This window comes from Xenopus laevis, chromosome 1S, assembly GCF_017654675.1.
Source record: "Xenopus laevis strain J_2021 chromosome 1S, Xenopus_laevis_v10.1, whole genome shotgun sequence".
Classification (NCBI taxonomy): Eukaryota; Metazoa; Chordata; class Amphibia; order Anura; family Pipidae; genus Xenopus; species Xenopus laevis.
In genome coordinates this window covers 88966482-88979126 of record NC_054372.1, presented here as the reverse complement: position 1 = coordinate 88979126, position 12645 = coordinate 88966482, and the positions used below count along the sequence as shown (strand labels likewise).

The following is a 12645-nucleotide window of genomic DNA, read 5'->3' as shown; positions in this document are numbered from 1 at the left end:
CCAAAAATTACTGTCTATACCTGATTGTCTAACGGTCTTGCTTGTGTCTAGGCTTATACTCGAGTCAATAAGTTTTCCCAGTTTTCGTAAGTAAAATTAGGTACCTCGGCTTATACGCGGGTCGGCTTATACACGAGTATATACGGTATTAAGCAACTCTCCAGTTTGCAAATTTAGCAATGTGGTTGCTAGGGTCTACATTACCCTAGCAACCATTCACTTATTTGAATAAGAGCCTGGAATATAAATAGGAGAGGGCCTGAATAGAAAGATGAGTAAGTGCAAAGTAGCAATAACAAATTTGCAGCCTTACAGAGCATTTATTGTTTAGATGGGGTCAGTGACCTCTTTTGAAAGGTGGAAAGAGGCAGAAGACAAAAGCAAAAAATTCAAAAACTATAAAAATGAAAAAGTGAAAGTCAATAGAAAACTTGCTTAGAATGAGCCATTCTATAATATAACAAGTTAATTCAAATGCGAATGACCCCTTTGATTTTTATGGATGCTTTAAAAAAGTTAATTTACAATCTTTAAACAAAACATTTACATTGTAATCACGTATCCAATACTGTTACATAAAAAGTAGGTTGATTGATAATCAGGGAGGAGATTATGGTCACTTATGCCGTTTAGAAAATCACGTAAACATTTTTAATGGAAATGTGTTCTCTAAAACTCAGCTGAAATTAAGCAGAGCCTGGGTTTTAATTTAGCTCACAATTAGGATTATTTTCAAAATAAATATTTTTACATGTAAAATGTAAATTAAATAGGCCAATTGCCTTACAAATAAAAACATGTTCATTTTTGCAGAAATATTAGCCCTTTAAATAACGTGCTCAAAATCACAAGAACTGGGGAAATTTGTCATGCACATAAAAATCAGTTATAACTTCAATTACCGAACATACTGCCTTTGAATGGATAGGGGAAGAAAGTTCAACCTACACAGTTCCCAAACAGTAAGCAATGCTCAACAAGAAAGAAATGGAAAAATTCTAATGGCAGAGAAATGAAGAGGGTGTCCCAATGATACAACTGTATTACAATAGCAGACATTAATTCTGCCTTTCCTTACCCTCCCTTGGTCAAAGGTAGATCCATTGTGAACTTCTGCACCCCATGGTCCAGAGCCCGTTCTCTCTTCCAAACCTTTAATTGAAGCAAAACAAGTGTTACATTACACAAATGATCAAAACAGAAGTAATGGCATTTATATTGTCTATTTGTAGATTTTGGGAAGCTAAAAGTAAACAGCGAAGATGCAATAACCCACTCTGAATAAAAAGTACCAGTTTCCAAATGTGAACAAAGCAGTTTTATTTCTGCTTGTGCTACTCAAAAATTCCATGCAGTTGCCAAACAATTAAAATGGCCAACATATATTGCATCATCTATGCACTCCCTTGACACCTTGAGCTAAATAACACACCATGCTTAAAGGAGAACTAAAGCATAACAAAAGAAGTAGGCTAGAAATGCTGTACATTATGTTTTGGCCTTCTTTACCAGCCCAAGGCAACCACAGTCCTTTAGCAGGAAAGATCTGTGTCTCCAAAGATGCCCCAGTATCTCCCAGTCATCTTTTCCGATGATTCACTGCACATGCTCTTTGCTGTGGTCACTTACGGAGTTTAGAGAGACTCATAATATACAGAACACATAGAATATAAATGTCACAGTATAAGGCTGATTAGTAATTTATACAAATAGTTACTACATGGCAGCACAGAAACCAGTGCAGCTAGCATCTGAATTTAATAATCAGCCTTGTAGCATCAGCTTATATTGGAGGCCAACTTCATTTTCTGCTTGATAATTTGTGACAGCTCCTAAGCTTAGCTTCTCAACAGCTGGTCAGACCCCACTGATTAAGTGAGTGTCTCAGACAGACACTCTCCAAGATGGTTATCCCCTGTTAAAAGTTTTAAGTACTGGATCACTGCTGTATTAAGAAGCTGAAACTTTAGGCTGGTGCAGTAAGTTAAGTATATAAAATAAGGCATTTTTAGCCACATTTTTAGGGTTTTAGTTATTTAAAGCAACAAGAAGTGAAAATACATCAAATGTTTGTATAGACTTTAGTGGATAGTTTAACAGTGTGACTAATACTTATATAGGCTACAGTATATACGCGAGTATAAGCCGACCCGAGTATAAGCCGAGGTACCTAATTTTACCTACGAAAACTGGGAAAAATTATTGACTCTAGTATAAGCCTAGACACAACTACAGCCCTGTCTCCCAGCAGCGCACATTCTGCCAAAGCGACCCCCCCAGCGATCAACCGGACTTCTTTGCAAAGTTGATGGTGACAGAGAATTGCCAAACGGATTACTGTGTGCATTGTCCCACTGTCCCACTACCATGTGCAGAGGGTGCTGTTTGATATTGCCATCACTGTTAATCTTTCATATAACCAACAGAGGGCGCTGTGTGATATTGCAGTCACTGTTATTCTTTCATATAACCAACAGATGGCGCTGTGTGATATTGCAGTCACTGTTATTCTTTCATATAACCAACAGATGGCGCTGTGTGATATTGCAGTCACTGTTATTCTTTCATATAACCAACAGAGGGCGCATTGTTATTCTTTCATATAACCAACAGAGGGTGCCGTGTGACATTGCAGTCACTGTTATTCTTTAATATAACCAACAGAGGGCGCACTGTTATTCTTTCATACAACCAACAGATGGCGCTGTGTGATATTGCAGACACTGTTATTCTTTCATATAACCAACAGAGGGTGCTTTGTGATATTGCAGTCACTGTTATTCTTTCATATAACCAACAGAGGGCGCACTGTTATTCTTTCATATAACCAACAGAGGGTGCAGTGTGACATTGCAGTCACTGTTATTCTTTAATATAACCAACAGAGGGCGCACTGTTATTCTTTCATACAACCAACAGATGGTGCTGTGTGATATTGCAGTCACTGTAATTCTTTCATATAACCAACAGATGGCGCTGTGTGATATTGCAGTCACTGTTATTCTTTCATATAACCAACAGAGGGCGCAGTGTTATTCTTTCATGTAATCAACAGAGGGCATTGTGGGATATTGCAGTCTCTCCCCAAGTGTACTGTTGGTATAGGAATGATTAAAAGTGACTGAAATCTCAGCTACTCGGTACCCGACCCGAGTATAAGCCGAGGTAGAGTTTTTCAGCACATTTTGGATGCTGAAAAACTCTGCTTATACTCGGGTATATATGGTATATAGAATCAGAGAGACTCTACTAAATAAATACATTGTAAAGAAATCAATTATTAGCTATAAAATTAGCCGACTGCATACTCTTTTACACTCATTCTATTCTGAAAATATTTACAAAAATGTACGACTTTCCACGACAAGAAATTAAAATTATTAAAAGAATCCCCACAAAAGTAGTAACAGTAGTCACTGTTTTAGTTCTAGTGTCCATAGGCTGGGACTAGTTTGTTTCAGTATTTTTTAGTGCTTTTCCCCTTTATGCTTGCCCACACAAATTTAAGCCCGTGTTCAAACGTTCAGTAAATAAACATTTGCAAAACAATAAGCATTTTACAAAGAGTATGTTTACACTGGTAAAGAGTATGTAAACGATTATTCATATAATGCATAAGAGACTATCCTCTGTACATGCACACTGTGCTGGGATCAAATGCCCCCAGGGAAACACTACTGCAGGTATGTATAATGTCCCTTAGCAGAGAAAAACTTGCCAACCACCACCATTCCTGGAAAACATAATATGACAAAGAAATAACGACAATGAATTTAAATGTACATGCGTTGTGTGTTGCTTTTTTCCCCCACAATAGATTATATTTCCCCTTTTCTTCCCCAACCCCCATATTTGTAGGTTGCTTCTTTTGTGTATGTAGATAATCTAAGCAAGCGTAGGCGGGGCCAGGAGAGAGAGAGTGAGTATGATATATAAATATAGATATATCTATATCTTTCATTTGCCAGGAGCATCATGAGAAAAGGTATTTAAGGTGGCCAATTGCAAGTTGTGCCTCTGTTTGAATCTCCTCTGAAAAGTGACAGCATGGGATCCTCAAAGCAACTCTCAAAAAATCTGAAAACAAGGCCACAGGCACAGTTGCTGTAAAACCCAGGTCTGACAGGCCAAGAAAAATACAGGAGTGGCATATGCAGAGGATTGGGAGGTTATTTGGTCATAACAATAAGCAATATGCATGGCGGAAGAAGAACATTCCAAAAAAAAAAAAACACCTGCTACCTACTGTAAAATTTTGTAGAGGTTCCATCATTCGGTGGGGCTGTGTGGGTAGTTCAGGGACTGGGGCTCTTGTTAAAGTCGAGGGTCGGATGAATTCAACCCAATATGAACAAATTCTTCAGGATAATGTTCAAACATCAGTCACAAAGTTGAATTTAGGCAGGGGTTGGATATTCCAACAAGACAATGACCCTAAACACACTTAAAAATCTACAAAGGCATTTATGCAGAGGGAGAAGTATAATGTTGTGGAATGGCCGTCACAGTCCCACAACTTGAATATCATCGAAAATCTATGGGACGATTTGAAGCAGGCTGTCCATGCTCAGCAGCCATCAAATTTAACTGAACTGGAGAGATTTTGTATGAATGAATGGTAAAAAATACCGCCATCCAGACACTTAAAGTCTATTGGAGCTGTCTAGAGGCTGTTACATTTGCAAAAAGAGGCTCAACCAAGTATTGATGTACTCTCTGTTGGGGTGCCAAAATGTATGCACCTGTCTAATTGTATTATGATGCATATTGCATATTTTCCGTTAATCCAATAAACTTTATGTCACTGCTGAAATACTTATCCATAAAGCTCTGAATTACGGAAAGGCCATCTCCTATAGCAGTGATCCCCAACCAGTAGCTCGTGAGCAACATGTTGCTCTCCAACCCCTTGGATGTTGCTCCCAGTGGCCTCAAAGCAGCTGCTTATTTTTGAAGTCCAGGCTTGGAGGCAAGTTTTGGTTGTATAAAAACCAGGTTTAGTGCCAAACAGAGTCTCAATGTAGGTTTACAATCCACATAGGGGCTACCAAATGGCCAATCACAGCACTTATTTGGCACCCCAAGAACATTTTTCATGCTTGTGTTGCTCCCTAACTCCTTTTTCTTCTGAATGTTGCTCACGGGTGAAAAAGGTTGGGGATCCCTGTCCTATAGACTGCATTATAATCAAATACAAATTTTTAAAAATTATTTCCCTTTTCTATGTAATAAAAAAAAAACAGTACCTTGTACTTGGATCTAAATGAAGACAGAATTGATCCTTAATTATCAAAAACTTTAAAAAAAAAAAAAAAAAAAAAAAGAATAATTACAACCAACTGAAAATGTTACTTAGAATTGGCTAATCTATTGCATACATAAATTACGCTGATCTAGTGGCAGGAGACTTTTGGGATGATAGCATAACATTAAATTAACAATGCATCTCATAATTTGTAGGCATTGTTTTACATTGTAAATTCCTTTGCAGGAATTTAAAACAACAGATAGCCCTCAATCTAGGGAAAAACTCTGCATATATGCAGAGAATATAATATCTATATCTCTATATATCTATATATCTATCTATATATATCTATCATATTTTGCAGAGTTCAGTCTTGCTGTTGCTCATTTAACTGGAATAGCCTAGCTGCAATTAAAGCCTACTACACTTGGGTCTTTTGTGCTCGAGAGATTCACCAACCCCCTCCTCAAGCCACTCTGGAGGATTGGTGGTTTAATTGCTGCCTAATTTGCATAATTATGCATATTAATCTATGCAGTTCATGAATATTCATCATGTTTCTTTTACATTTTGTTTTCTAATCAACGGGGAGAGAGATGGAGACGATAAAAATGTTGATTACGGAGCAGTTGAGATGTGGCAGCAAGCCAGATATATCCATGGTCCAAGATAATGATGGATCTCTGCAACATGCAACACAAGTGATGACACAGATCTGCATAAACTTACTTATTCCCAGGATTTAAAATACCCCGGGATACAAAGGATCCTAATATTGGAATAAAGACTGCACTTTTACTGCAAACCTCAACTTATTCCCATTTTTAACTCTTGGCTCCAAGTACAATGTAGTCTAAAGAGTGTCACACTTGGCGTTTTCTCAGCTGGTGTAGATATGCCAGTAGAGTTTGCAGATTCTCAACTTCCAGTGCCATCTTGTCTATGCAGAGAGGTCTGTCAATGCATACATAAGAGGACACGCACGACTGAACTGTCATTTGACCAAAAGCTAGAGAAATAAGGCCCCATCCAATCAAAAGCCATTGGTTAAGAGTCCCCAATTAGAGTTTTACAAGAGACCTAAAGTATATGGTTACCTTTAAAAGTTCAGTACAGGTATGGAATTATTCAGATTGCTTGGGACCTGGCATTTTCAGATAAGAGATTTTCCCCATCATCTGGATCACTATACCATAAGGCTAATGGCACACTGGAATCCTGGAGTCTAGCGCACTCAGATCCCCATCCTCCCACCCCCACATCCCTGCCAACTTGCTTTCTCCTTCCTCACCACTAAGAGAGCATTTTATTTTTTTTTTTTTTTAAATAATAGCTATAGAGGAAGCAAACTCCACAGTGCAGGCCCCCTGCAACTGCGGGGTCTGCTTCCTCTATAGTTACGCCCTGAAAACATTACCAGTGATCTTGCTCATAGCAACCAATCAGCTCTTTGCATTTGTTTTTGCAACTGTTTTGAAACTGATTTTACCTAATAGCGATGCACCGAATCCAGGATTCAGCAGAATCCAAGCGCATGGCTGAAGCGTATCAGAAGCTGAAAATCATGTGACTTTTTTAATCACACACAAAAAAATTTTTTTTTTAAGGCATGCTCAGCATACGGTTCTCTTTCTAACCTGGTTTCTTTGATTTGCATATGCAAGTTAGTATATATAGATATATATAAATGTTTATATATTTTCATGGAAATATAGGCTCTCACGGAAATGGCCTTCTCATAATTTGGAGCTTTCTGGATACTTGTTTGCCAGATAAGAAATCTCAGATCGGAGATGCAAAATACAATGTACTGACATTATTATCCAGACACCTGTCTTTCCAACAGGTTTTCTGTTGAATTAACATAAAGAGGTTGGTATTTTATATTATTAAATGCAAATCTGTAGCCTGCAGGTATGGTGAATGTGAACATATAACATGTCAATGCCAATACAGGTATACCAGTTATCCATAATGATCGGGACAAGGGGATTTTCCAGATAAGGGGTTTTCTGTAAATTGGATCGCTATTAAGTCTGCTACACATCATTAAACCCAATAGGATTGTTTTTACTCGAATAGGAATTTTAAGTGCTGTCGCATGCTACATGCATAGAACATTTCTCTGATATTACACCATTTTTTTCTGCTCCAATGGGGGTTCTACAGCAATATCTTAGATGGGATCAAGTACAAAGCACTTTATTACACAAACAAATTAATTTTTAAAAATGTAAATTTGTTTACAATAGTATCTATGGAAGATGGCCTTTCCGTAATTCAAAGCTTTCTGGATAATTCATGTAATCCCCTCTAGATAAAGGTTTCCTATACCTGTATTACATAGCAGCACAGTGGTTAAAACAAGTGCAATATTTAATGTATTTAAAATAAGAAAACTGAAAAATAAGAAAACCCATATCTTTTGATCAAAATGCAATAAACACTTAATATTACTTTAAACAACAATATAATCTTACATTTGTAAGGAATAAGAGTGGAAGAAGTAAATGGGACATCTTTATCTTCCCCCAACAAAAACATCTGCTTTTGGAGTCATAAATTCCAGACATAGGCAAAAAACAAAGGGCAGGGTTTATTCCCGCAATTTAAAGATAAACACTAGTTATACTAGTTACAGAATGTAATATTTTATAACAAATGTGATGGTGTCATAATAAGTAAACTTTTTGCATAATTTCTGTAGAAGCATTAACGTCATAAATACACACCAATCATTAGTACAGGACTTGCATGCCTAGGGGGGCAGGATTCCGGAGTGGTTCATTGTGCATAGGCTTAGGCCAACTCCTGCTGCCATCTTGCAGAAAACAGCAGTGGTCATGGGGCACTGACTGCTGCCGCTTTCCACTGGACTACAGCATGCACAGGTATCTAGCTACTTAACTGCTTCCCCCGAAATGGGTACTGTTTGAGAAGTGTCACTGCAACAAATTTAGCAGGGCGCATGCACAGTAAAGAAATCGTATCTTGCCCAGAAAAATCTGGTGGAAATCAGAAAACCGTACCCCGGGTAGCAGGTAAATATCCAGAATCACAGGGGTGCCTCTTAACTTGGCTACTCCAAAGGATATTACCATTCTTTCTCCTATAACTGAAAAGATAGATATGAAATTGCTAGTGACAAAATGACTGGAGAGAAAATCCCAACAAAGACACATAGCAGAGCACTGGAATTAAGCAAGGATGTCAGAAATATGTTCACTCGTGGCATTATACACTTTTCTTGCTTGTTCCATTCCTGCACACACAAAGTGGGGAAGGTAGGTAGATCAGCTTTGCTCTGCTGGTATATAAAAGCCAGTGGAGAAAACAACTTTGTTGAAGAGATAGGCATGGAGCAGTGTGCTTTCAAGCAATAAATCCTCGGGTTAAGGACAGGTAGTTTTTTTTAATAAATTAACGTATAGGTATAGTATAGGCAGTATACTGTGCATGAAGGCACAAGCAGCCTTTTTCAGTCAGCTGAAAGCATCCATAAGTGTTTTTAGCAGTTCCCACTGACCTGAAATGGAAAGCGTAAAGGTGCAGATATGAGCTTTTAAGCCCAAAAGATCCTTACAAGAGACTTTGCAGCCAGAAAACACCACACTCCTAGTCAAGTCAATGAGAGATGCACAGCACTCCCAAGGGTGCTTTTACAGGCCTAATTTTTATAATTTGCCTGTGCAAAACTCCAATTCTCCACTACTCTTCCTAATCTTCACCAACTAGTTCCATGATGTTACAATACTGTTACAAAACACCAAAAAGGCTGTAAACTGGAGGTTAAAACAAACAAGTTGCCCCACTACGGTAATTCTTTTAAAGCAGAAACGCCATTCATTGTGCTCTATAACACTGCACCAAATTCCACCAGTACTACACACAATAAATCTGCATGTACAGTTTAAAATTTTACAAAAAAATACAAAAAGTAAATTTTAAAGTAGTTAGAATGCATCTACATAAGGCATAGCATGTTGCGGACAATAGCATCCAATTGCACACATTTCTTAGAAAGGCACCATATATAATACATAGTTTAAATCAGCCATACAAAAAAAAAAAAGAAACTGTAAATGTACCAATATTCTTTTCCACAATATTAGGGTAGTACAATCTAATAACACGCACACAATATTCCTTTGCAAGCATAATGATGCACATCAGGAGGTACTCACATTTGTATGGAGTCTTAAAAACACAAATATGGGGGAACCTATGTCCAAAGTCCAAGCTACCATTCTTCCTACACTTTTTGTATTCCAAGTAGTCCAATCTTTAACAGAATAGGAGAGGACCTTGATAGCAAGCTATGCAACAAAAAGTAACAATAAAATTGTAGCCTCACAGAGCAATAATTTTTTGGCAGCCGAGGTCAGAGACACCATTTTAAAGCTTGAAAACATGCAGACAAAGAGGAAAGCAAATATTTCAATTATAAAAAATAAATAATGCGGACCAATTGAAAAGTTGCTTAGAATTGATCATTCTATAATATACTTAAAATTAAAAGAAGTGAACTAGCCCTTTAAAACATGTACAATAATACTCTAATTTTGAAGAACAAAAAAAAAAAGTTTCAACATTGGCTTGAAAAGGAAAAAAGAGGCATGTTTATTGAATTACTTTAATGAAGAGGTTTATAATCAGGATAGGTCTCCTGACACCTAGATGCTTCTCAAATACACAGCAAACAAGGACAAAAATAGGAGTGTTGAAAACAAATAAAACTAGGAAATTAGGAAGAGAGGAAGAGAGAACGAGAGAGCGCGGGGGGGGAGGGGTGCACAATGGATGAACGAGTTGGAGAGGCGATGGAAGGAGGGAGGAGATCAGCAGATGAGGGTGAAGGAGCAGCTGCTTGAGAGAGAGGGGAGGGAATTCCAGAGGAACTCTGTAAATGAGAAAAACAGGCTGGGGGAGGGCAGAGTTTAGCTTAACACATGTACATATACTCAGAGTAAAATAATTTATCAGCTCACTCATAATGGTCAAATTCATGAAGACTTTACACATCCTAGAATTTTTTTTATTAAAGCAGCCTTTTTAGTTTTGAATGTAGTTGCTTTTACATTGTTTGAATAATACACCTAAAAAGGGAGCATTAACCTTATAAGCATCATTCACAGGTGGTAGTCTGCAACAAGCTGGATGCCATAAACCAAATTCTACAAGAATTGGATGGGTCTGTTCAATCTATACAATCCACATGTGATCAAGCTGTGAATTCCACATTGTGAAAATATCCACAAGCTTCATAGAAACTGCTGTTTTTTGCCAAACATACACATTCAAAAATTGGTTACTTGAACCATCTGATATATAAACCACAGCTCGAAAATCCAATTTTGCCTGGGTTCAGTGTTGCACCCAGTAGAAAATTCAACAAAACAGAAGTACAGGTCATATTTACTGCAGACTATAGCTGGACAAGGTTTACCCCAGAATTTAAGAATATTTGTGACCAATGTTCCTTTTGCACTTGTGCACACAAGTTTTGAGGCCAGTGCACACAAATTGTGGTGTGCACAAGGAATTGTGTAAAAATGCTAAATTGTATCCACAAGCTTCATAGAAGCTTGTGACCTAAGCACAGTTTTTAAAAACTGTGCATGCAAATTTAAAATGTGTGTACAAAAGAATTTTTACGCACTGATAGCTGAGAGGAAATTCGAGGGAACATTGTGACCACTTTTATTGACCACTATTTATTTATTATTTGCTTGTTGCACTAGTGGCAAAATAAGCACCAAGTCAATAAGATAAACATTCCTTACAAACACACTAGAATGCAAAAAAACAGCCCATGAACATTCGCAAAGGAAACCATCTACTTAATACCCAGTCAATAGCGTCTGCAAAGATAGGTGTCAATACACACTACATTATTTTAAATTGCCAATAATAACCATTTAGATCTTTGCAACCAGAAAATGAAAGACCGGTTAAAAACAAATTGCTGATTGGTTGCTATGAGAAATTGCACTTGTGCAGTTAAGAAACTACCTTTGTAAATAAGTCTCTCTTTCACCGTGCCTAATCCCCAAGGTGCAAAAGGAGCATTGCCATTAGGTGTAAGAAAAATCCATGAAAAGTTGAATTTCATACCAAGAATTATGCCTTTAACAAACAGAATTATCCTGCTACGACAGTTCATAGCATTAGATGTAGACAGAATATTGTTTGTATTTTTGGATTAGTACATTTCCTCTTATTTCTTTATACATCTTTAAATGTTACATGCTTCACAGAGCACTGCATGAAACGATGGTGCGGTATAAATAATAAAAATTCTCATGTGTTGGAGGATGGGTGGGGGGGCAGGATACTTTTACACCTTGACATCCGGCCAGTATATAACCAGTCCAGCAATATTGGGCAAGGACTGTATATTAGTGGATGAGGTCCTCCCCTGAGAAATATCCACGGGCCCCTATGTGAAACAGTTGCTGATCAGTTCAATTTGAACCAGCTGCAAAGTTGCCGCATCATGCAAAGATTTTTATGTCAAACCAAATGGACAGATGCTGTACAAGCGGCCATGCGTGTGTATAGACATGTGTTAATTTGTTAATTTGGGCTGACCCCCTAAATGACTAGAATAGCCTGAAGTGTAGGGTTCAGCTCCTCTTCCCTTCCTTTACTCTGAGCAGCAGAAATGATCCACTAGGACTGCAGGATTATTTAAGTGGCCCCTGACAAGCCGTATATTCCCAAATGGTTGTCAGTAACATGAAAAACTATTCTAGCATGATCAGGAATAATTTGTTTCATTTCCCCAATATAATTTCAAAACCTTTTTGAAGATAAGTACAGTAAACAAAGTGAATATTAACTTACTAAAAACACTAACTACTACTTCATAAGAGATTTGTATAGGATTTCGGAGACATTATCTTTTTTTTTTTTTTTAAAGTTTATAGTATAGTTCTATAAATAAAGCAATACTTCTAGACATTAGACCACAGTTTGTTGCATAGTTATATAAACAGCAAATAATAGCAGACTTAAGAATCAAAGAGCTTTGCAATAAATACCCTTCAACTTCAATGACAAAAGTGACTAAGAAGCCGTTTTATTGCCGAGAAGTTAAGCTTAAAAAGCAGTTGTCAAGTAAATTTTTATCAATGTCAAAGTAAATTAATGTGGGATAAATGGGCAGGCTGTGGAGTAATGCTAACTTCTTATTTAAATCCTAGTCTAGTAAACTAGAAATGCATAATCTAGAACTCTACTGCAATAAAATCAAAATACTTATTCAATGAAAAAATACAGAATTTGGTGGGGATTACACACTAGGGTGATCTCCCCCACCTTCTTTAAGGTTCTTTACCAAAGCATGAAAGTTCCAGTTGTCCCCCCTCAGTTGCCTAGGTATAGAATAGCATATA

The 12645-nt window shown here is 37.4% G+C and overlaps 1 protein-coding gene across 10 annotated transcripts in view; it reads right to left on the bottom strand.

Annotated features, from left to right (window-relative positions):
• Positions 1 to 12645, bottom strand: part of tcf3.S (transcription factor 3 S homeolog) — a 61888-nt gene that overhangs the window by 29483 nt on the left and 19760 nt on the right. For all 10 annotated transcript variants that reach the window (XM_018233723.2, XM_018233725.2, XM_018233727.2 and 7 more), the window contains 1 exon segment: positions 1079 to 1152. In XM_018233723.2, the coding sequence (XP_018089212.1) occupies positions 1079 to 1152 (74 nt within the window).